We start from the raw sequence: 26,098 nt of genomic DNA, 5'->3' as shown, positions 1-26,098 counted from the left end.
CTGCCACCTCATATAACCAAATTTATGAAGACATTTCGTTGGCATGCTCTACGTAAACACTAGTATCATAATCTTCAATAATCCCCACCGAGAGGGTGATGGAGGACGTACGTGACAGCTAGAACTGTAGCTTTCCCTGTGGAGAGGAGACGTTTCCAACCAAGGAGCAGGAACACAGGAATGTTTCTGTACATGTTGCCAGGAATGCAACAGTTTGACAAATGTAACTGAATCTTAAGAATGATTCATGCTCACAAATTATATCCCAGAGTCTCAATTCAATGTCTTTTACTTTAGTCACGAGGAAACCCTTATGTATTATGACAGATCTACAGGGAAGATACAGTCAGAAAGTGTTCAGACCCCTTCACTTTTTTACATTCTGTTATGTTTTTCCCTCATCAGTGGATTGTAGTCTCACAGATGACAAGGACAACCGATGCTAAACGTCATGAATGGCTTCCTCTGGACGTGACGCTTAGAATTGAGGCCAAGAAGTTCAATCTTCCGACAGGTGTATGTCTGTCCACATCATGTCCAATCAGCTGAGTTTACCACAGGAGGACTCCAGTCAAGGTTGAGAAACGTCTCAGAGATGCTCCAGAGAAATGGAGGAACCTGAGCTAAACTTCAAGTGGCACAGCAAAGTAGGGGAGAAAAAGTTAGGAATCAGCTGATTGAGCACATGCTCAATTTAATCCTTACTCCACATGTGAGGAAGTAGCTCCCTGCGATGGACACAGACTGTTTTAAAGGGAGAAAACTCATTTTGAGTTAAGAAAGTTTTTACTTAATTTATTCTGCTCTGGAACTCAACTCTTCAAACTTATGTCATGTTTATTTTGAGTCTATGTAGATATCTTTCATGATAGTTGTCAGTGCTAATGTTGTAGCTGTTAGCTGTAAATTAAGCTAGTACATGGCTACAAGAGTCTGGGTTAGTTGTAACAACAATATACCCACACACACACACACACACACACACACACACACACACACACACACACACACACACTAATTATGTCAAATAGTCATTTAAAAGTTGAACAAAAATCTTTCAATATCAAGTTTTTGTCATAATCCTTAAATCATAATGACACCTCACCTGAATATTAGGTGAATTTCACTCCTTGTGTTTGACACTAAGTTGCTGTGTTTCAGAGACAAGACTTCTACCTGGCTGAGACATTTAGAAATATGATTGATTGTTTGTTTGTTTTTTTATTGGATTTATTTAAAAGTTTCAATCAAGTTTTTTTTGTTAACAATCCTAAATCGTGGGGGTGTTAACCACTGTTGTTTTGTGGAGCAGTTTTTAGTATAATAGAACAGGTTGTGGAAAGTGCAACACATCTAAGCTACAATGGCTTCCTCTGTTTTGGACTCTCTGGCTCTCCTTCCATTTAAAACATCAAAATGGTTTGCTGTAGTCAATGGTGAAAATCTGCAATTCAAGGTAGTGTTTTTTCAGTTTTAGCTGCTCTGTGACCGGGCCTTTAACCCAAACAACAGTTTCTCCCTCTGGGTACAGACCTCTAAATGTATTGATTATTTCAAGTTTTCCAGTTTTTGGTGTTGTGCATCTTTCAGACCAAAAGTGTGCACTGCATACTAACATGATGTAGGCCCTATCTGAATACTTATGTCAGTGTGATATTTCAGTTTTTTCTTATATATTTTAAAAATTCTGTTTTCACTTTGTTGTTATGGGATATTGAGTGTAGATTAATGAGGGAAAATGATCGACTTTAGCATAAGACTGCAACATAACAAAATGTGAAAAAAATGATGGGGTCTGAATGCACTGCAGAATGGTGGGATGTAACAAAGCAATCTAAAAAAATACATAAGGGTTTGACTTTAAATCTATAGCCTTATATCACCATTAGCTGGAGTTATTCTGCAAACCTACTTGTCTGACACAGAATACAGTAATATTTCTATATAAAAAAAACATTGCAACTACTCTTATAATAATAATCATATAAAAATCGATAGCTAGATTGTTAGATAGTGTTTTCATTTGAAGAGGAAATATCGGTAAAATGACGTGTTTTCAGTCGGACTCATTTCAGCGCTGCACTCAACATGGAAGACGAAAACAGTAAACAACGCGCAGTGCAGTTGTAGCTAAACTGCGCAGAATAATTGATGACTGGGTGATGGAAATGTTGGAGTAGAGGTAACTCATGAAATGAACCAGCGTTTCGAAATATATGTCGTTCATTTCATACATATTGTGCATGTAATGCTAATGTTTTGCTAGCATACCGGTGTGTCTACGTGACCCTGACGTTATCTGTTCAGAGACATAATACTGTGTTTATACATGTGTGGTGTTTTTCTGAAATAACTAGAAGCTGGTGTGGTGTTGTTAAAGGAGGGAATTTAACATGAACTGCATCTTCAGTCCTTTTACATTTGTCTCACCCTTGTGTTGACAGCAAACAGACTGGTCAGTGCGTAGAGTGCAACATTAATTTACACGTCAGTTTAATGATTTATCTTCTGGTAGTTTCCATAATTTTGGTTCGTGTAGTGTAAACTTGAGCAGGGTTTCCAGCAGAGCCCCAACTCAAATTGAAGCAGCTAAATTGATTAGATGTGGCTGCACTTGTATGACTCTAACGGTAACACTGGTTGTCTGTGTCTGTGCTGCAGGCGGGTCTGACTTCAGCAGGGAAACATGTTTTGTCTTCGGTTGGGACTGTGGCTTCAGCCTGGGACTCAGGTTTGTGTTGTTTCCCGGCACAGCGTCCACAAACTGTCTTCTCTCCAGCAGGCCACAAACCTTCCCCCAAAGAAAGTCCAAAGCTTACTGTACCCCTTTAGTGAGCTGGAGGGATACCTGGACAGGTACTGCAATTTTTTGTAGAGATAGTGGGTACAAGATTTTGTACTGCCATAAAATATAGGCTCTTTTATACCCTCAGCTGATTTCTTTCTTATTATATGGAACTAAACTTTCAGGTCTGTGGACAGGACAACATTCCAGCTCTTTCATCCCAGTGTGGAGGACATGGTTAAAGCAGAAAAGCTCTTCTGCTCTTCACAGTCTCATAAGATCGATTACTACAGCTCTGCAGAGAGGATGGACCATGTTCCTGCACTGCGACAGCCAGAGGTGAGTGCAGCCATAGTCAGACTGTTAACAGCTTTGTCATGGTCAGTGCTCCCAAAACGTGTGTGTGTGCTGGTCCTACTGTGCCACTGAATTCATTTTATGAGTTATGTAAAGTTATGTATGTATTTTTTATTTTTTTTAAATTGAAAGTTTAAATGGCTGTTGTGCACCACTGGGAGAAAACTGTTCATAACATTATTTATTTATATATATATATATATATATATATATATATAAAACACCATCTCAAATTGCATGCACCTCTTGTCAGTTTCTTATTATGTCCTCAAAACACTTGGTGTTTCACTGAGATATAATGGTCATCTGTAGTGGTAGAATGTGATTTTCTTTATCTTTTTCTTTTTTTTTTGCTCTTTGTAATTAATACATATAATTCTTACTCTACATGAACAGTAACTAGATAAAACTAAGATTTAAGTAATGATAAATTATACAAAGAAAAATAGAAGAATAAATATAATATAATAAATATTAATTATTAATATTAGGGTGATGTTAGTGCACAGGTGCAATTTCCCCTCCTGTAATATCTGATTGTCAGTTCACCAATGAAAGGTCCGCTCCAAACAGACTCTTACACATGTCTAAATATTTATATATGTAAATAAGATTTTTTTTAAGGTCTGATTATTTTCAAAGGTTTAAGCAAAAAGAACTTGCAGGTTTTTTGAGTAACCTGATGGGAATGATTTCTTTTCAACCCTATACTTTTCTGTTTTGAAGCCGTGTACATATGCAGACAAACAAAAGCTTTTAGGAGCTGAACAGACTGTGATAATGTGAGCCACAGGTCTGAGTTGTGCAGGCTGCCTTCAACACCAGTGTACTGACTGATCTGACGTGCAGACTAACAGGCGGAGGAATGTGACCACATGTATTTTTATTCTTAATAAAACACCGTCCCAAACCATAAGAGTCACTAACAAGGAGCATTGCTCTCCTTAAGTAAATTCAGTGCTCGTTACTCAGCAGTGGTCCTTGACCAAAAAGTTGAATCAGGCTAAACTTTTACCGCAGTATGACGTCAACTGGCGAGGTGCTGCGTCGGCCAATAACATACATACAAGCAAGCAGACACTAGAATACTTTGTGACTGAACAGAGTATTAGTGATGTTTACCTGGCAGTCGTTGCAATAAAGGATACATTAGTTGTTGTAGAGTCGTAAAATCTTGTCTTAGTGCATTACGAACTGCTGCAGAGCCTTCAAACTCATGGATCTGTTATTCCATTGGACTTCCTGGATTGTATTTCATGTCTTACCAGTATCCCATCACTGTAGTCTCTTGCGTTGTTCTGATGCATGGCTGTTTTAGGTCTGAATGCTAATGGCTAGCCTGCTAAAGGAACCTCATGAACTGGTAGGTAGAGAGAACACCAATTGGTGTAAGCTGCAATTTAAATTATTCCTTTCTTTCTTATCATATAGCGAGTAGCATGGTAGCACTGTGGTGGTCTGCGACAGCTGCTTCTTTGTAGAGGGAATGTTTTATCCAGGAAGAAAGTGCCACCAAACATCTTCCTGTTCATCTGATGCAGTGTACTGTAAATACATGTCCAAAATAAGATTCAGATCCCATTTACATGACATGATAGATTTTGAAGTGTCATTTTAATTATGAGGGAGAAAATTTGTTTTTGTTATGTTGTTTATTGTTCAAGTCTGAGCATTTCCCCACTTCATTTCATTTCACACAAATCAGAATAAAACACAAGTAGAAGCTCACAAAACATGATAATAATGGGTGAAAATGGGTGAAAATGGGACACCAATGAGCTCCAGAAGCTTGTGAGCAGGGGCCCAGTCACTGGATGTACTAATACAATTACACGAGATACCTACAACCCTAAAAAGAGAGAGTTCCAAAACATCTATCCCATCAGTCCAAACATTAATCCAAAAGGCAAGATAAACAATAACCAGTTGTGAATTATTATATTTATTTTAATAATCACTGCTGCTTTAAGTTGCTTTTAAAAACAGACGAAGAGATAGTGACATTTTTTATAGTGTTATCAAGCTCATTCCACACCTGTGGACCTCTGTGAACCACTTTGTATTGCATTTTTTTCATAGTGACTTCCTGTTCTTTATGGTTCAGCTGTGAGCAGAGCTTCCTCTGGATGTTGTGTCACTGTCATATTGGTGACAACAGGATGGTGTTATTAGGCTTAAAACTTAACTATAATTATTGACCAGAGCTAAAGTTGAAAGGATGAACACAGAGCAACTAAAAGAAAGAGTCATAGTGTAACATATAGAGGTTGTTCATGTTGCCCTTCTTTGTCCCAAAATGAACACAAAGCCAGTGAAAAATGTAGTGTAATGTCTCTTTACCCTCCTGGAGCCAAATACATAATTAAGCAGGAGCTGACACTTGATAATAAATGAGCAGATTTATAACCTTATAGACAGTAGTGTTCACTGGAGGGATCAGAGTGGAACATTGTGTTGATAGGACAACAGGGTCTCTTTGGCATGCCGAGTTAGTTACCATTCTGCCCCTCTGCCCTGTCAGAGGATGATGTATTCGTAACTCACTGGCAGCGCCAACCTCCATCCATCTGTCCTGTGTCGGAGAGATGGATGAGCCCGAGCCGCGTTCTGCGGGACTCTGCGATCGTGGTACTGCAGCGGCGAGAGCGTGGCAGCCGGTCGCAGCAGCCCGTAACAGACAGAGCAGCTGAGTGATTCACTGAATGAGGAGAAAAATATTCCAGCACAAAATCTTACAGCACAGATCACTGAATTAATATCAGGAGGTTCAATCATCGTAAGTCAGCACAATATTGCAAAATACAGGAAGTTTGTGTGAAGCAGTTTGTGTGTGTGTGTGTGTGTGTGTGTTCCCAGGTGTGTTTCATCGGCAGAAGCAACGTGGGAAAGTCGTCTCTGATCAAAGCTCTGTTCTCCCTGTCTCCTGAGGTGGAAGTCAGAATCTCCAAAACTCCAGTGAGTAGCTTCAAACAACACACAGTCTATCTGTCTCAGTTCTAGGGTTTATACTGTCCTACGGATCCAAAGAGCAGTAACTACATATCTGATCAAGCTTGAATGAAGTTGTTGTTTTCTGTTGTACCATATACAATATTTGTATACATTTCTGCTTTAATATAAAAACATGTTTTTTTCAAATTTTTAATTTTTTTTTCAAATCAAAATCCCAGTTGCTAATTTTATTCTATATTATGTAGACAAAATTCTTGTTTATTATATTTGTGGAAGAATTACAGGATTAAGAATTATAATGATTGATTAAAGGTGGCTGAGGTGGGTTTTTATCACAGTAAATGTAATTTTATATCTCGGCAAAAGTATATATCATGATACAGTAAGTGTTTGGGGTTGGCAAACTCCCACTGACTGTCGCTCTCACGTCACATGAACAAAATGAGCGGTCCTGCGGCACAAATCACGTTACCTTGCGAAGCAGCTGGAACGATGAGATCACTGAATATGTAGCACAGACACTGAGGAATAGGTGCAGCAGCGGCGGAAGCAGTATTGCCAAATATCTACTGCTGGACACATTTCTACCGTTGTGCAGTGTATACCGTCATATTGAGTCAAGAGTTTTTGTTTTGCTATCTGTATTGAAACTCAGGTTTCATGTCAGGTATTGAAAAGTTTCCTTTTCTCTTTTTCTCTTTCTATTGACGCTCATGTTGCTGTTACCGGCACCTCTGGCTTCTTGGTATATGCCGTGTACAGAGTGTGTTCTCATCACAACAATCTTCACCCTTGTTTGCAGTTTAGCGCCTCTTGTATTTCTCTGTTGTGACCTCTGTGTCTCTCTCGGTGTTTCCCTCTCAGGGTCACACAAAGAAGATGAACTTCTTCAGAGTGGGCAAAGCTTTCACCGTCGTGGACATGCCGGGCTATGGACACAGAGCGCCCAAAGACTTTGTGGAAATGGTGGAGCCGTATCTTTACACAAGGAAAAAGTGAGATATTCACTGTGGCTGAGAAAGCAACATTTAATAGTAACATGTATCTACAGTGGAGTCACATTGCTTGGTCTCAGCACAGAGAGAATTACTAGCCCTCATACATGTGACTGATGTCTGTAGGACCAAAGTAACACTCTGACTGACCATAAGTAACCTTCCTATCACATGGTTTCTCTTGAACACCAATAACAGAACTCGCTAAAAACTGTTCTCCATTGATCAACTTCTTAACATACGACTGACGACAGTTCCCACAGTCTTTTGAAAGTTCTTGGATAGTGTTGCATCTTGCGTCTAGTGTTGATATCTGTTGCATTCAAGCTGTTCACTTGATGCCGTTTAAGCCAATCAGTGCCAAGTAAATATCTCTGTGCTCAGCAGTATAACAGATATTTAAATCAGGTGACTTTCCCACGCTGTACATCGGTAGAGACGCGTCAACCAGTGAGTTTGCCAGAGCTGAAGAGGCTGTCCTGTTGTCTACATGTACAGTGTAAACATATCTGGAGCCTCAATACAAGCACTGGACAGACAGCTGTATTATTTATGTTTATTGTGTGACCCCCCTTGCGACACCGTACAATATGTTGGAGGTTCCACGGGGAAATGCGTGGGTAGGAATTATTATCCTATTACCTCATTGTCTTGGAACTGTGGAAATTTCTCAACAGGGATTGTGTAATAACTCTCACTGCCAGAGGGGGGAGACAAAAATTCCACACTGCAGATTTGATAAGGTTGAAGTTAGGATACATACATGAATCTGAAAAGTTTGCATGATGTTGCTGCTTCTCCAGATGAAGCTCATCATCTCGCTGTGTGTGTTTTCTGTCTTTGTGTGTGTGTGTTTTCGTATTCAGGGCATTTTGGTATTCAGTGAGTGTGTGTTTGTGCTTTCAGTCTTGCATGCGTTATGTCCTAAGTGGCCACCGTACAGAGCCACATCTGTTTCTGACACAACATAAATCTGCCGCCACTTTGATGATTTTATCAGTGACAGAACGTTGGCGAATCATTTTGCATTGATCTGTCATTGCACTTGTATGTTAAGATAAGCCATTAGAATTGATGTGTGTTTTACTCTTAAGAGTCTATGTGGAAGGAAAATAAATGATCTTTTAGCCAAGCTGACCTGAGAAATTGCCTTTACTTTACTGACCCTGTCTTCTACACCTGAGGATCTGTGTTAGTAAAAGTTTGTGCTCTTATGTTTATGAGTGGACGACCTGGAAATAGTCACATCCACCTGTCTGGTTTTTGTTCCGTATGAAGTTGTCTAATGCGTCCTTCTTGTCTTTCAGTCTTGTGAGGACATTCCTGTTGGTTGATGGCAGCGTTGGTCTTCAGAAGGCCGACCTCATCGCCCTGGAAATGTGTGAGGAGTTCAGACGTCCATATGTGGTAAGATTACACACATGTTCTTCATTAGTAGTTACATCCGCTCTGTTCGGTGGGAAAAGATTTTCTAGATAAGTAAAAACAGAAAACTGTGGCAAGAGAAAGTGAGTGAACCCTTTATATTTTCCAAAAATGTCTTAAAATATGGTAAAATCTTCATCTGAGTTACAGTTATAAACAAACACGATCTATTTTTACTAATAACACTCTATAACACATGTCCTTGTTCATATTGAAAACATCACTCAATGTTTATCAGGAAAAAAGTATGAGACCCTGCTGGCTAATGGAATCAACAAGCTAGACATGAGTTAGCAAACCTGGAGTCCAGTCAATGAAACCAAACTGAACCACACTTTAACATTTTTAGTTTGTTATTCACAAAAAAACACCTGCTGATATGAACTCGAAAAAGAGATCTCAGAAGACTTCAATCCAAGACAGTTGATTAGCATGAAGCTGAAATGGTCACAGTCATCTCAAAGAGTTTAGATCCTCATCAGCCACAGTCACACAAACTATAAATGGTTCTGTGGAAACTCTCCATAGAAGTGGAGATCCAGCTAAGAGGACTCCAATGGCACAAACGCAGAATGATCTGGTTAACATCTCTGTTCAGGAATCAACCAGACAAGTTCAGGCCAAAGAGGAGCTGTACGCTCCACAGCACTGCTGGGAAAACATTTTGTGGACTGATGAGACTAAGGTTGAGTTGTTTGGGAAGAACTAAAAACGCTCTGAGCACCAACACGAAAACATCATCCCAAAGGTGAAGCAGGGTGGAGGGAGCATCATGATTTGGGTGTTTGCTGCCTCTGGACCTGGGCAGCACATCATTGACTGCTAAAGAGAAACTGCTGATGCAGCAGGACAATTAAGCTAAACAAAGAAAATCCACCTGTCGGAGTGGTCCAGTCAGAGCCCAGACCTAAATCCAGTAGAGATGATGTGGACTGAGCTGAAGAGAGCCGCTCACACCAGATGTTCTAATATATTCTAATAATATGATTGATGGCTGTATAGAAACAGACATTTGAAGACATCTGCAGATCATGAACAGATCATGAAAATAATCGTTGGTTGTAGCTTTGAAATGTTAAATGCTGTTTCAGTGTGACACAGACATGAGCTGCTCTTTACCAACTCTTGCCAAATAGCAATTTGAAGTGTGGGTGTGCGTCATGTTGCAACACAGAAATGAAAGGCTTTACAGCCCACATCACATTGCACCAGCACACAGTACCTGCCCATGCCTGCCTGTAACCAACCACACGCACCCCAACCAAGTATGTGAAGTGTGGGGAAAACAAACTGGAAAAAGGTTAGCAGACACCAGGGCTGAACAATTAATCAGAATATTATCGAAATCACAATGTGGCCAAGTCCAATATCCAAATGGCAGGAGCTGCAATTTTTTGATTAAAGGTAAAATGTGTCACAACAGACCTTTTTATAAATGTAATATAAAAGCATTGTGGTGCTACAGGAAGCCCTGGACTGCAAATCATCTTCTGACATCATGGTGTATTACAATTACAATATCTGTCAGAATGATAGCAATGTGAGCTTTGTTTTTTTGTTTTTGCAAATCATTCAGCCCCAGCAGACACAGTTTCATCTGTGAGCACTGAGACTAACCAGACTTCACCCCTCCTTTTTACATTTAACTCATTCTTCTTCTCTAAGTCCTCAACATTATGTCCACACTGAATTAATGCTGAACGCTCCCACTCAGCTATTTAAAAACTGCTGTCCCCTCTGAAATGCCACCGCCATGGCATTATAATGAAGCACCCCCACTCTCCCCGCTCTCTGTCGTCAATTATTCATGCCCGAACGTTATTAAACACTTTGACCATTATTAAAACTGTGACAGAACGGCTTTTAACAAAGATTAAGATTAACTCCCACTGATGAAAAAAGGAGGTAGCATGAACCATGAGCTGAAATGGTGACGTTCAAATTTTAAAAAGTTGTTGCTTTTCCTGGAAGAAGATACAGGACAGATCACCAGTAGCTCAGTACATGAGTGTAGTGAATGATGGGTTTTAAATTTAGTCAACCATTTAAAGTATATTTTTTGGGGCTTTTTATGCCTTTATTGGATAGCACAGTAGAGAGAGACAGGAAATGGGGAGGCAGAGGGAGGGGGAATGACAGTAAAGGGCTGTCCGATGCGGGATTGGAACCGGGTCCGACTGCAGCGAGGACTGTAGCCTCTACACATGGGAGGCCTGCTCAACCTCAACCCACTGCGCCACTCGACGCCCATAATTTAGTCAACCATTTAAATCTTTTCCTTTTCAGTGAGGAATTTCCAGACTTCATTTTGAAAATTGTAAACACATAATATTTTTATAGTATTATTACTCAGTAGTAGAAAAACCAATCATACGAAAAACCAAAATCTTTATGTCCACAATATAAAGAAATATCAACAGTGTAGAGTAGTATTGTTAAGTGGCCAGTAGGTGTCACAATGAGTCTGTTTGTGCTGACTCAACACAGCGCACCAGCAGAGAAGGCTCAGTGAGTTAGTGCAGTGATTTAGTTGACTGATAAATTAGAACAAGATGAGGATGACATACTCCTTATCGTAAATGTATATGACCTGCTGATGTTTACTGATGGCTCTGTGTTGTTACATTTTTCAAGACTGTGTAAATCTCAGTGCGAAACGTGTTGTTGTGCAGATGGTGGTGACTAAGATTGACAAATGCGGTAGCGGAGCTCTGCTGACAAACTTACTGAATCTTCATGATGTGGTTAAAACGCAGACGGCGAGCTGCTTTCCTCAGCCATTTCTGGTCAGGTGAGACTCACAGTTCCTCTAGCCAATCACTTACAGGAAAAGACTGGTGATAGTTTTTTTTTTTTTTTTTCTTACTGTCGATAAATTGCATGAAAAGACCCAAACCAACAATCAGCTGATCCCACTAAGTATTGCGTGTGTGTCCAAGGCCTCATGTCTTATTCCTCTGTGCTACTTTGTTTCACTGCTGTATGTATATATATATATATATATATATATACTACAGCACCAAATGAGAATTAATTTGGATTGTTGGTTTTCCTCCTTTCATGGGATTTGTTGAGATTGCAAAAAATAAATAACAATAATGTTTTGACCTGTTCATGTTAAATTTAGCAACATGTACATTTTCACAGCATAATTTTCATTTTAACAATATAGTCTCATACTTATACTTAAGAGAAATGTTGTTTTTCTTAACTAATTATTCTACTTTTAGTCTATATTACTGTTTTTTGTCCAATGTTAATCTGCTTTGTGGTTTAAATAGACTAATTTCCTTCTTTATTGCATTTTTTTCTCTGTGACAGCTCCCTCCATTTTTTGGGCATCTACCTCCTGAGATGCTTCATTACTCATCTAACAGGCAGCATCAGGTTATCAAACACTTCTCAAAGCTGATGAGAGGCCAGTGAGCGAGGTCTGGACACCTTCTCTTGAATCTGGAAGATTCTCAACATTTGTATTTTATCCCTAAGTGGTGATATGTGTTGCCTAATAATGTGACCTCCATTACTTGTCCATGTAGAGCTACTGTAGATTCTATCTGAAGATTTATTTTCAAATAAAGTGTAAAATCCACTGTTGTTGGTCTGACTGGTTGTCCTTTAACTTTATGGTTATACATTACATTGCACCTTCTACAGTCCAAACAGATGTGCATGTGCACTATTTGGCGACTGCTACACCACTACCGTTAAGGCCATATAGTGTAACTTAGAGGTAGGACTTGAGGAAGAACTCTTTTATATTTCTTCAATATTTCAACTAATAATGTTGGAGCTACTAGTTGGTACTCAATGTACTCTTGCTTGGGTGGAGAGTTGTCACCCTCTTACTGTAATAATAGTAATGTAGTCTAGTTTTAAGAGGCCAAATGATAATGAATAAAAGATGGACCTGGAATAATGTGTTACACTAAAACTCAAAGTGGTGTCACTCTTCAACCCGTGTGGTATGTCTGTTATACTTTTTTTTTCTTTCTTTTTTTTTAACATTAGCAGTGAGCAATTATTAGTCTACTGGTGTTGAGCCCCCTCTTACTTTCCAATTTCATTGTCTTCCAATGTCATTTTCACAATAAAAGGCATAGCTTACATGCTGAATGTTAATGGAAAACAGCGCTGCACAATTAATTGAAATCGCAATATGGCCAAGTGCAATATCCAAATCAAAAGGTAAAATGTATCACATTGTTGTGCATTGTTAGCACCATAACTGTTGTGGTGCTACAGAGACGCCCCGGCCTACAAATCATATCCTCCAGATGTAAAGGAACATGTTTGTTTGGTACAAGAACCAACAAAAATCACATCATCATTTAAAACATTTTTTTCAAATTTTTCCAACTGAAATCGCAAAATCTGCCACAACAATCGCAATGGGATTTCTTTGTGCATATAGTGCAGCCCTGATGGGCAACAAGCAAAGCAGGTTTTTATGTCATAATTAAACTTGGGTGTGACTGAGTCCTGTTACACATTATTTTTATTGGGACAGCATTTAGCGCTGAACATGTGACTACCTCTACAGACAATTAACCCTGAAACAGTCAGTATACTTCAAACAAACCACGTCTAAAGGCAAAGGTCTTTACACCTGTTCCAAATGGCCACACTTGGAGACGGAGAAAAGCCTGCCGTTATAAAGACGAGCGAGACCTGGTGAATTGCACAAATGGGGGAAAGAACACAGAATTTGGGGCTTTGGGTCTCTTCATGTTGTGCATTCAGTGTGTTACATTTGGATGATAGAAGTAGTTTATGAGGAATAAATTCAAGAGCATGAGAGAAGAGCTGAAATTCAATCTAGAGTACTTCCTCGCCTGTGCAAACTTGGTTAGTTGTTGCTTAAGACGGATGTGCTTCTCAGTTTCACAATTTTATAAGAATTAGCTGACACAGCCCAGATTTCACCATCAGAAATGTGTTGGCAGATGGTGTTTAAATGCACAGTATGTAACTTCTGCTAGAGATCTCCCAATCAAAGCAATAAGAACATTTGGCGTTTGGGGATGTCGTGAAGTAGCATGCAATCATAGGAGTTGTTTTCTTCAACACTGTTGCCGTCATTGCAGTCAGCTTCTGCTGGTTAGGATTTCCTCAGTGTAAATTGTTTAGGAAATCTCCTCTTCTCCAGAAAAAACAGATAGGTGATTAAAACCTATAAAAACACAGAATAAAGCAGTTTCATCTCAGAGGGGCTGTAACTTACGGTCCAGACGATCAGGAGGTTTTGATCTGCAGCCAAATTATCCACAAAGGTCTCCTCCTGTCCATAACAAACAGACCAGGGGATTAAATCTGGTAAAAACACTGAATAAAGCTAGTTTTGTGGTAAAAAATCTGTGATTCTACGACAGAGTTCGAGCTGCTGCAAATGTTACCTGAGCTTATTTCTCTGGTGACTTCAGACCCAGATGTCCTAAAATCCCTTATCCAACAAAAATATATAGTTAAAAAGGACCAAGAGCTCATAAGTGTAACATAAAAATTTGGCTTGAGACTGGATACAAAGTCAGTCTTGACAACCACAACACTGGCACGTGTATAAAGGATAGGACGTCACTGACAGGCGACCAAATGAAACATAAGTGTTACCATGATTAAAATCACAGATTTCTCTAGTTTGAGAATTAATGGAAACATTTGGGATAATGTAAAAACACAACTCAAAAAAGAGAGCAGGTCTGGTCATTTTTAGACATTTTAATGAGGAAAAGTGACATACTATAGCTTTAAGACACTATTAGAAAAATCTGCATCTCTTCTGAAGTTTACTGAGGTCCTTAAGGCAAGCGTATGTTCAAACATGTCATCTGACCATGTCTGAGAGGGACTACACACAATAATCATTCAGATGGGGTTAAGGACACACCACTCATTTGAAATCACAGTTTCTGAACGCAGCGCTGCAACAACCCCAGTAACTGTGTCCTGTGTGGCAACTAACTTCCCGGGCTACATTACTATGACTCATCAAAATGATTACTTTGTTCAGACAAGTCTCATACTGATAATTTGCTGCCATTTGTTGCAGATGGTTGAAACACATAGTTTCTCCAATCAGAAACATGTTACTGCATGCTACTACTGTTAGACCCTCGCCCCCACCAGGAAGACAGAAGACACATTCACTGATATTTCCTTTATTGAAAAAAAAATGTTTTGGAAGTATGAAAGTAATTTTTGTCAAACTGTCCTGATGTTTTGGTTAGGACAATTAACTTAAACTTACTGCACTAAAATAGATAAATGTTGCCTGTTTTGACTCAAGGTAGACCTATGTTCTACTAACTCAATAACGTATGTATATTTTGAGAATACCATCCTTGTTGAAAGTTAAATAGTGAAATTTAATGTATTTTATGTTTGAATTCTTCCATTCAAATAAATGTTGTGAATAATATTTCATATGTAATCACCTTTAAAGGGTACGAGTCATTAGCAAACAGATACAAGTTTAATATATAGAAGTTTGACTGGTTTAGTCCAAACAGTCTCTGAGTAACTGAGAGAAATGCAAAGTGTTACAACCGTCCCCAGTCTCCACTAATTGAGATGTACAATTTAGCGACTGACAATAATAACAGAGGACATTTGGCGTGGGACAGTTACATGTGGTAACCAGATTTGTAGTTAAAATGTGGGTATGGGTAAGATTAATAACACACACAGGGGAATATGATGGGAAACATCTAACCTGCAAAGGACGGTGGTTGAAGGTTAAAATCAGCAGATGTAGTCATAAACAGTTTTATAGAAGCTGTAAGGAAAGGGTCAAGGTCACACTCTGAAAATCACATCATATCCTTTTACTTTATTTTTTTCCTTTTAGTTCTCTTGTTACATAAAAGAAGCTGAAAGTGTCTCATCATCATTTCCTTATTTTACAGTGGAGCGGGAACACAGTAACATGTGGGCCTATCAGATTAGATTGTTATCTGGAATCAGATCACCTAAGATAATGGCCATGACATGACACAAGCCTTCACACGCTGATTCACACGAGTTGCAGAAAGATACTTAAAATTTACTGCATCCCGAATGAAGGACAATTCAGATGGTGACGGACAGATAAAAGCTGCAGGGACAGATAAAGACTGATAAGCCTTCCTCTAAAGATCCACCACAAGTGTTTCATGATCCCCTTCCTCATACCACAGTCCTGCTTTACGCATAAAGTCAACAGAAACTTCACTGCATGACAACTTAAAATATTAATGCAACTTTCATTTGGGAATATTACAACAGTATAACGCTGCCAAAGGAGCCAAAGAAATCTGTATTTCTTTTTTTTCATGATTTCCTCAATCATTAAACCCCTTTTCTTTTTTTCTTTTCTTTTTTTTTATTGGCAATAAAAAATATAAAATAAGTTGTCGTCTTCACCGCCATTGTCGTCATTACAGTCAACTTCTCTCGGTTTGGATTCCTACAGTGTAAATTGTTTAGGAGGTTTTGGTGCTACTGGAATTAATAAATAAATTGTTAAAGTAGTTTCACATTATAAGTTGTCTTGGAGGAGCCTCGAGCCAAGCTGTCGCTAACATTTGCTGAGTTTGTTCCTCTAATAACTTCTGGTCCTGACGTCCAGGAGGTTGTTAACAGGTGCCAAATTATCCACAGAGGTCTCCCCCCCTCCATAAGAAACAGACCAGGGGATTCTAACCGTCAAAAATGCTGAATAAAGTCAGTGTTTGAGCAACGCTGTACAGAGGACAGAGAATCAGGGAAGAGTTGGAGCTGAGATTGATGCTAACCTTTGTTTGATTGTTTCTCTGATAACTTATGAAGCAGACGTTCAGCAGGTTTTTACCAGCAGCTGAATTATCCACAGAGGTGTCCTCCTCTCCATAACAAACACACCAGGGGATTAAAACAGCAGAGACACCCAGAGAGCAGTTTACCTTCAAAAATCAGAGATTCAGTGACACTCTTCAGTGACACAGGACAGGACGTCTCCAGCAGCTGGGAGCTGAGCTGTCTAACATTTCCTCAGCTTGTTTCTCTGATAACTTCAGATACAGACGTCCGACGACTAAAATCCTTCATCTGGTTCATAGAGCAGAAAACCACTAAGGTGTAAAAAGTGTATCTTAAAAATGTGACTCAAAAATGGATAAAAGTACATTTTGAGCTTCTGGTAGGCAACCACAACACTGACACATGATCATAGAGGATATGATGTCATTCACAGGCGGCCAGACGAAACGGAGCGCTAAAATCACAGATTTCTCTGGTTTGAGAATTGATGGAAACATTTGGGAAAATGTAAGAACACAAAACTAGTCATTTTTAGACATTTTAAAGTGGAAAATATTATAGCTTTAAGGGACAAAATAAGCTTGGACTTGTGCACTGTTGCTGCACTTCAAATGTAAACACCAGACGGCTGTTTTCACATTCGTCTGCTGAAGGAGAGAACTTTCTCTGTGCTCTCCTCAAAGCGTCAACCTCAATGACTTTCATTTAAATAACTGTCTTCTAAATCACTAGCTATCACTGAACGTACTGAACTGTTACTGACGTAACATAATGGTGATTGAGCTTATGACCGAGTGATGGAATTATACAGAAGTCCTTGGATTTTACAGTTTTATGAACTGGGTGTCTGGTTTGACTCACGTGCAAAAACACAAGGAACACGAGACACTAACACAAAATGAATGACATATGTATCTCTCTGAAAGGTCAGAGATAGAGAGAGGAGGTAGATCCTGACCCAGTGCAGGTACAGTGACCACAGACTGGCAATCAAACAAAGACGACACAAAAAAAAAATCATGGCAATGTGGTCACTGCCCGACAGGTGAGACAGAGGCAGAGATGCTCCTCCTCCTAAAATGTGGCAATATTGTTTTTTTTTTTCAAACTGTCAGGGTCGACAAATCACCTTTGACTTTGAATTTGAATGTGCACAAACGTGTGGTTGACAAACAGATCTGTGAGATTGCTACTTTAAAGTTTAACACATGTTCATACAAGATGGTTTTGTGGCATCTAGAAGTTTTGAAGCCAGTTGGATCAATATAGATAATTTATATATTAAGATGATAATATATATATTAAGATAATTTATATATTTTATAAAAATTATTGATTATTATTATTTATAAAAACATACCGGGCACTAATTATTATTCCAGACAGTGTTTTTAAATCTTACACCAAACCACAAACTGAATTAGTTAGTCAACAAAATTAATTACACACATCACTGGTCCCCCAACTTTTTCTGCCGTGTCCCATTTTTGAGGCCACAAATAAAAATAAAAAAAAGTCTTAAGCTTCTGTTATTCAAATGAAAAATGTAAGTTGAACTTTGAGTATGATGTAAGTGTTTTTAGACACAAGGACTCTCCTGCTCTATTCACAATCAGCTTGACAGCAAAGGCTTCTTTACTTTTAGATTGCAGTAATGTGTGGTCTCAATAAGCATTTGCAGTTTATCTTTTCTGCATTTTTAAACTCTGCCATTTTGTTTCACGACTCAAAGTCCACATACTGAGAGTAAAGTAGGTATTGCCTAATATGTGGTTATTGTGCAATGAGGAAGGCACCTGAATGAGTTTTATAGAACTGAGACATTAAAATTCATTACAGGGCTGGAAACAGATTTGTCCACTGATCGCAGGGTCGGTGGTTCGATCCCTGGCTCCTCCTGTCTGGATGCCAGCCTCCAGACTGTCCAGGACCAGGACACGCCTGAACACAGATCTGACCTTCCTCACCACCGTGTTGACTGGTAATACATCAGTACAGTACAGTACAGTGCAAAACAGTACAATATGACACTCTCTGGTAGCATCAGATCACTCTTATCTATCTTTCTTATATGAATCTGATCCTTTTTACACTTCTACACAGCAGACATTTTGATTTGTCACAACTTGTTTTGGTTACAAAGGCACAGGAGGAACAAACAACATTAATAATGATGCCTTTAGTTATTAATTAATTGTTTAACAATGTTTGACAAGTCATACTGTCTGCTGTGAAAAGGTCTGTTTTCATGTTTCATTCCCACTTGCAGTGTTTATTTCATTTGATCCATGAAATATATATATATTTTTTTTAATCTTTTTGTTGCAGCACATGCATCATGTGACTGTATGTGTTTTCAGTCAAAGGCTTTCAGTGCCCCTGTTGACACTTCTTAAAGTTGACCACCACTGTCTCTATACAGAATAGTCGGTAGCTCACCTTGACCTAATTAGTGACAAATTAAATCCAAGTTAAATCATTACTACGGGTTTAAAAATGGAAGCACATCTTCTGTTGCACCGTCCAAAACATTTTATGAGTCATTAAAGTTGTGCTTATTGTAGGTTGTAATAGTCAATGGCATTAAATTGTACAGATTACATTGCTGCTTTTATTGTGCCCGCTTCAGTTTATTGCACATAAATGTATCTACTAATGGATGAGAAACCTCAACCTTCATTGTTCTGACTGCTTACACCATTATTTCATACAGTATATGCAGCTGCATATAGTGGCTGGAGCAGCTTTTATTTTTGAATAAATTATGAAATATTCTGAAGTTGGTGTCGGCCGGTTGTCCTTTAACTTTAAGGTTAAACATTACTCCGTCCAGATGGAGACACACACAAAAGTAGACTAGTTCTGCATGTGTTGTAAAATCTTCAGTAGAACCCTGAGAAGGTAAGAACAAGCCCATTATGTGGAAATTAATTGTACAATAATTTTTTTTAAATTGTAATATATGTACATTTAATATAAAAAAATATAAAAAATTATATATGAAACCTATTGGAACTACTTCATATTCTGACAATATATGTGTAAACCATACAAATATGCATGTTTATGTAAGTATGCTTATATTGTAGACATATGTTACATAAAGATATATCAATCTCAAAGCCTGTCAATATGTGTTGATATTAGATAGACATGTTTAGAATTAATAAGAAAAACATACATATAGAATTTTTATATGTATGTTGTTTTCAAAAAAACATATATATATATATATATATATATATATATATAAATTAAAAATATAATTGACATATACAGTCACTACATGTTGTACCATATAACAATTCATAGTATGCATTTTTTTTTAATATATGTACAAATTTTAACATGGGTATTTCTATCTTCATATATCCATATAACTCTTGATATAGGGTCATATATGACATTAATGGGTAATGTAGTTTTTACCCCTTGTGCACTCAACATTATGATGCATTTTTATCTTTAACTTTTTTATTGTTTGCACACTTGACATGTTGATGCAAAGTGCCTACAAAAAATATTCACCTGGAGGGACCTTTAATTTCATTGTCATGTCACAATATAACTCACCACAACAAATCTCTACAAATAAATGCAAATAAAAAACACAAAGGAACTGATTACATAACTGTTCTCTCTATTCAAGTCAACTTTTAACCAAAGTACCTTTAACAGAAATGTGGATTGACCAAGCCTCTATCAGTTTTGCATATTTGGACGCTGTCATTTTTTAACATGGATGCTGGACTGAATTGAAGTGTGGACTCACCCAATCACCCAGTTTTGCAGTTAGAATAATCATTTTTCATACCAATTTTCACCAAAACATTGTTTAATTTCTTTAATTAAGCAAAAAAGAAAGAAAGAAAAAAAAAAGAAAGACACACATAAGCAGGGAATGGTGAATCACCTGGGCAACAGTTGCAGCAATGCAGTTTTTGCATATTAAAGCTTTGCCTTGAATGACCTTTCTCTCTGATGGATATTCGGTGTCTTGGGAGTTGTCATTTACTTTTCTATAATGAACATGTTACTTTAACGATCAGTTATTTTACAGGCATGAATACCTTGTCCATACAGGGTGTGTCCTGACTCCGAGAAATGCATGCACCCTCCCTCCTTACCTACATTGTAGGGTGATGCTGCTGTATAGCATAGCTGTCCAATAAAGTTTTAAGAGGCCAAAGGGCAATAAAAGATGGAGCAATGGTGCAATCACATTTCACTTGTCAGAATGATTCTCTTTTTATATGCATGTGCTTCTGAACACTGACCCCATAAAACATTAAGTATTGGTTAATTTTTGATCTTTTTTTTTTCACCTGATTTTCCCTCCCAATCGTATTTGGCTGGGGCATAAAGAGGAGTGAGCCGGACGGTTCTCACTGTGGCGATCATCTTCTTGGATACCGGAGGAGGACAAACCGAAGAGGTCTCCTGGAATCTAAGAATTACAACACCACCTCTTCTCTCAACTTTGGAGCCACCGATTATCTGCCTCTTCTCCCATCACATCGTCCGCAATGTCCATACCGAAGCCAACAACCACGGTCCCTGCTGCCTGCCACTCCCTTGCCGCAGTCTGTTCAGGCTCCAACTGCCTTGTACCTCCCAGTAACTTCAATGAAATACTGAGCCTGGTGTTGAGCACAGTGCTGACCATAATGCTCGCTATGGTCATGTTCTCCATGGGCTGCACTGTAGATGCCAAAAAGCTGTGGGGCCACATCAAGAGACCCTGGGGCATCGTCATCGGCTTCCTCTGCCAGTTTGGCATCATGCCCTTCACGGCCTTCGCCTTGTCGCTGGCTTTCGGCGTGCTGCCTGTGCAGGCCATCGTCATCATCATTATGGGCTGCTGTCCAGGAGGCTCCGGCTCCAACATCATCTGCTACTGGCTGGACGGGGACATGGACCTCAGGTATGAAACCAGACTGACTGTTTGGCCGGCTCTTTGGATAATATGATGTGAGTTAATGATGTGTTGTTGGATGATTGAACACTGTGAAGCTGTTTGAAAAACCTGTCCAGCTGACACACTGCATGGTTTTCCTTGTTAATGGACTAAATGTCTGGCACGACAGAAACTGATTCATGATGTGAATTTAAAAGGAGCATGTCTGTGTCTCAGCACAACACAGTTATGGATATAAGTTATATATATATAAACACATTTCCAGAGAGCTGGGTGGTATTTCTCTCTTTAAATAGCTACCAGCATAAAGGACAAATGTCAGTGAATTCATTAATAAATATCTAACTTTATACATTTGATAATTAGAAAAAAAAACATAACTGCTGTGATAACAGTTAGGTCCCATCTGCACAACCAAGATGAAATATATGTTAAATTACAAATCTGTGTGTGCCCATCTGCTGATGGGGATAACATGGAATACAAGTGGGGGCCATGTGAGGAGTCATTCTCAGGACCCACAAGGGCCCCTCCTTATGTCCTCTGAACATCCTCTACTGTATGTGTACTTTAATGACTGGGCCAAAGTGTTCTTCACGAGGGCGAAACCTCAAGTTGTACATCAGTTGATTTGTTGTACTTCTCAACTATTGCATCACAATATCCCTGTTCTCTTTCTTGCTTTATGAAAACATAAAAAAGGCTCGTTCGACCAACACTCTGTCCGTGTTCCTTTCCCCTCAGTATCAGTATGACAGCCTGCTCCTCCATCCTGGCCCTGGGGATGATGCCTCTCTGTCTGCTCATTTACACCTCCATCTGGACTTCCACCAACACCATCCAGATCCCGTATGACAGTATTGGTAAGTAGACAACTCATGATTGATTACAAGACTTTCAAAGACATCCATATAATGTGACTAGAAGTATGGTGTGATGATACGATGAACCTATTTTAAAATTCTGCCTATCTTAAGAACAGCTTATATTACTGGCTTATTGTTTTATTGTATCGTATAATCACTTTGTATACAAGTATAATATGATCCTATAACCATAAAAATGGAGTGTGATGATATGGACCGTGTGTATCTTCAGGCATCACCCTCGTGGCCCTTCTTATCCCAATCACCCTGGGAATCTATGTGAAACGCAGGTGGCCTCATGTGGCTAAAAAGATCCTGAAGGTAAGAATCCTCTTTTTCAAAGAGAAACTGTGAATCTGAAAAAGGGGTTCGGTGAAGTTTGTTGTGACATTTACATTTTAACACGAACTGAGTTTTAATAATGTGTCTGTTGTGCACAGGTGGGGTCCATTGCAGGCTTTGGTCTCATCATCATCATAGCTGTGGTTGGAGGGATTCTCTACCAGTCCTCCTGGACCATTGCTCCCTCCCTATGGATTATTGGCACCATCTACCCCTTCATCGGTTTCGGCCTGGGGTTCATCCTGGCCCGCTTCGTGGGTCAACCCTGGCACAGGTGGGGTGACTTCCTGATGCTGCCAAAAGATTTTATGAATCACAAAACCACTAGATCATCATTAAACACATATACCAACACATTTAACTGACTCTCTTGCCTTTTTCAGATGTCGGACCATCGCACTGGAGACCGGTTTCCAGAACTCCCAGTTGTGCAGCACCATTGTGCAGCTGTCCTTCAGCCCTGCTGAGCTGGAGGTCATGTTTGCATTCCCCCTCATCTACAGCATCTTCCAGCTGGTGGTGGCAGTCATATCTGTGGGAGGTAAGAGTTGAACAGGCAGACACACCGTTTTGTCTACATTTTCTGCAGGTTTTAAAATAGCATCAGGCAAGGCATGGCACATTCATAAGACATTATCATTCACAGAGGTGATTCATTATTTCGAACATCAGACGTGAGGCTTAATCCTGCTGTGACAACACCGCTTCCTTGTCTTTTCACTAAGACCTGCTGTTTCCCAGCGTTATCAGATTTCCTTATGTGTTAAGTCACCCAATTGAGAAAATCAAGTAAATTCATTACGCAACTTTCACAAGTGCCAGAACTCAAGCATGTTCCTGTTCTGTGGTTCCTTTTTTTATTATGATCCGTTGGTCTGTATGTGTCACTGCTGCAGAACACCCACACATTTAACAATAGTGACAACGTGTGCATCATTCCAAAGGGTGCAAAAAAATGAGGTGAGATGATTTAGCCCGTGGCTGCAGGTTGTTCCTCTCTGAATGCGATCGACCCTTGACACACAAACCTGCAACGCTCCAGTGTCCGGCCAATTAGAGCAAGAGAGACAGGGTGTGATTCACCGCTCTGTTTACATAACTGAAAGGAAAAATGACAGGAGCAGCAGAGAAGGAGGGATGCTACTTCACTGCAGTGAGTTCAAGGACAGTGACCAAGGTTAATGACAGTGAAGTGTGTGATAAGAAGCTCTGATATGAGGCTATAATTTATACTTTGTGTAATGCTGGTGTTAGCATCTAGCTGCTAGCGTATGCTCGCAAACCCAGTCCCAACCGGGTCAACGTTCCCCCACCTTTTTTTTTCCTCCAAGGATATACACATATACAAGATATACATATTTATATACCATTTTACTATATTTTTTAAAACACTAAAGCGTATGTCGTAAGAGAGAGCCAATATAAACAAACTGAATGGTCAAATTTGTCACATTGATATTTGAGTTGTGCATTTCGTTTTAAAAGTTGCCAGTAGTTGCAGGTAAAGATTTTTCTTTTTCTGAATAACTGAGACTATTTCACTATATCGAAGAGGCATATTTTCAGCACAGTTTTTTTATTCATATAGTTTTTTATAATAGTTTTATAAGTTGAATTTGCTGAATTTAGCTTTATTATTGCTTCATTATATAAAGTATCACATACATCAACATTCATTAAAACTACTTCTACTACTGTATAACACTGATAAAATAATGTGTTTATATCTTATTCACCAGAGTTCATCAGTGTTGTGTTGCAGCTCACTTATGCACTAAAATGGAGTCTGCCATATAATAGTCACTTCACAAGATATGGACATAATGGCAGTAAAGTCGGTCATTTGATCACATGATCAGTCATAGCTGACTAATGTATGTAAACTTGTCACCATGGGAACGTGTCACAGGTGCGCTCCAGTACTTAAACAAATAGCGCTACACCCCTGGTGCTGAGGATGGATCCATTTACAACCCCCTCCCTGCTGAAACTCGCCTTAACACAGTAACAATGAGTCTGGAGACTGGAGAGAGGGTGGCAGACATCTTGAATGAAACTCCACCTCTTCAGCGTGGAGCACCACCTTCAGTTGTTGCATTGCTAATTTCTAGTTATCCAAAAATTCAATAGTTTATTTACATTATAAAGCAGAAGAGAACACAAACAAAGAATGTCCACATGGAGGGATATATATATATATATATATATATATATACAATATTATAAGTCCAAACAAGCCCTAATCAAAACCTGCAGAACAAGAACATGACGAAGAAAAGAAACTTGTCCAGATGCTGTGTAGACAACTGATCTGTGTTTCTGACTCCATGTCTTTTCCTTCACAGCCTACCAGGCATATAAAAAGTGTGTCCGTGGTTCAGCTGATGAAGACAGTGAGGCTCCATCACTGGAGGCCGGTGACGCTGAACCAGCCAAAGAGAAGCGCTACGCTGTGGAGAACAGTGCCTTTGAGTTGGATGAGAATGGGAACAGTGGAGAGAAGGGGAAGGACATTGATAAGAACACCCAGCTGTGACATTTCAACCCAGTAAAGACTTTGGACTGTCAGTGGCACTAATGAAGACAGAGGGCCACATTTAACTGTGAGCACACACTGCCCTCTGCAGGCTGCAGCTGTGCACTGCAGAGCCGTTTTGCAGGGTTGCCCACGTGTCTTCCCTAGTACGACCAACTGTTAACTACAAGGAGGGGTGATGACTATCACACTGCATTGTTTTATGTTGAATTGTTCCATATACGATATGAGACCCCTCTTAATTTATTCATTAATTTATTCATATATATATAATTATTTAAGACAACCGTACACTGCACAGTCTGTCAGGAATGTTGTTCCCACATTTTTGTGTCTTATCAGTGATTCAAACTGAATGTTTAATGTTGTTTAGGTGGATTAACTGAATGTCTATATACATACAGCCAAATACAAATACAGCATGTTTATGTGACATTCATGACTAAGGTGATAGGACGCAGAGTTGTATCATATGAGGACAATTGTGGGCTTTTCTGACAGTCAGTGTCTCACAGGCATTGAGTTGTCAAAAACATTTTAATGTTTTTTATGTTTAAAAAGTTCTGTTTTTTATCCTTATTCTCTATTTCTCATGTAGCAGATGAAATCGTGGCTATTACAGATGAACTTTGGCATTTGGGACCTGATGAAAACTTTCAGCTTATTTCAGTTACATACTAATAGGTACATAGAAGTAAGGTTGATAGATAAGGACAGGAGGACAGGGCTCATTACAGTTCTGGAATACTGTATGTCAGTGGTTTCACATATCAGTCCGACTGGAAGACACAGCCAATATACTGGGTTTATTTATAATACATATTCACTCTTTAGATAATTTATTTATCCACTGTGCTGTACAAATGTGACCAACTGAATTCAGTGTGCTACTAAAGGCATATTCCATAATAAGTGATTACTAATTTACTTTCAGTCTATTTAACACTTTTCTTGTCTTTTCATGGATATAAAATATTTTACAAAACTTCCGTATGTTCCTATTTTAGAAATGTGCTGGCTGAAAGAATGTATTTTTATCTGAACACTTTTACATTTCTTTTGTCTACTATGTATACGTAATAATTACTGTTTTGATATGAATGTGAGTTCTAGTATCAACTCAATAAACATATTATTTGTACATAA

The 26,098-nt window shown here is 38.9% G+C and overlaps 2 protein-coding genes across 2 annotated transcripts; both read left to right on the top strand.

Moving 5' to 3' along the window:
* Window positions 1–2,058: 2,058 nt before the first annotated feature.
* Window positions 2,059–12,106, top strand: gtpbp8 (GTP binding protein 8). Its single transcript, XM_023417079.2, has 8 exons — window positions 2,059–2,182; window positions 2,662–2,856; window positions 2,971–3,124; window positions 5,999–6,097; window positions 6,959–7,089; window positions 8,397–8,496; window positions 11,187–11,305; window positions 11,836–12,106. Exons 2-8 carry the CDS (start codon window positions 2,687–2,689, stop codon window positions 11,924–11,926), a joined length of 864 nt encoding a protein of 287 aa, XP_023272847.1. The 5' UTR covers window positions 2,059–2,182; window positions 2,662–2,686; the 3' UTR covers window positions 11,927–12,106.
* An 8,527-nt stretch (window positions 12,107–20,633) lies between these two features.
* Window positions 20,634–26,098, top strand: slc10a2 (solute carrier family 10 member 2). The gene is made up of 6 exons (XM_023417071.2): window positions 20,634–21,214; window positions 21,953–22,071; window positions 22,307–22,395; window positions 22,515–22,690; window positions 22,800–22,957; window positions 24,762–26,098. The coding sequence occupies exons 1-6, from the start codon at window positions 20,817–20,819 to the stop codon at window positions 24,950–24,952; spliced, it is 1,131 nt and encodes a 376-aa protein (XP_023272839.1). The 5' UTR covers window positions 20,634–20,816; the 3' UTR covers window positions 24,953–26,098.

This window comes from Seriola lalandi, unplaced genomic scaffold (genome assembly GCF_002814215.2).
Source record: "Seriola lalandi dorsalis isolate HSWRI2012SDOR001 ecotype SW California unplaced genomic scaffold, Sedor1 jcf7180002054571, whole genome shotgun sequence".
Lineage (NCBI taxonomy): Eukaryota > Metazoa > Chordata > Actinopteri > Carangiformes > Carangidae > Seriola > Seriola lalandi.
The sequence above is the reverse complement of the archived record's forward strand: the minus strand, read 5'-3'. Positions and strand labels throughout refer to the sequence as shown.

Bases quoted from the DNA above. Each gene is read 5' to 3' on its own strand.
- gtpbp8 (XM_023417079.2), top strand. From the start codon at position 2,687: ATGTTTTGTCTTCGGTTGGGACTGTGGCTTCAGCCTGGGACTCAGGTT. The intron at 2,857-2,970 runs GTACTGCAATTT...CTAAACTTTCAG, and splicing joins CTGGAGGGATACCTGGACAG to GTCTGTGGACAGGACAACAT. The intron at 3,125-5,998 runs GTGAGTGCAGCC...GTGTGTTCCCAG, and splicing joins CTGCACTGCGACAGCCAGAG to GTGTGTTTCATCGGCAGAAG.
- slc10a2 (XM_023417071.2), top strand. From the start codon at position 20,817: ATGTCCATACCGAAGCCAACAACCACGGTCCCTGCTGCCTGCCACTCC. The intron at 22,072-22,306 runs GTAAGTAGACAA...GTGTATCTTCAG, and splicing joins GATCCCGTATGACAGTATTG to GCATCACCCTCGTGGCCCTT. The intron at 22,396-22,514 runs GTAAGAATCCTC...TGTTGTGCACAG, and splicing joins TGGCTAAAAAGATCCTGAAG to GTGGGGTCCATTGCAGGCTT.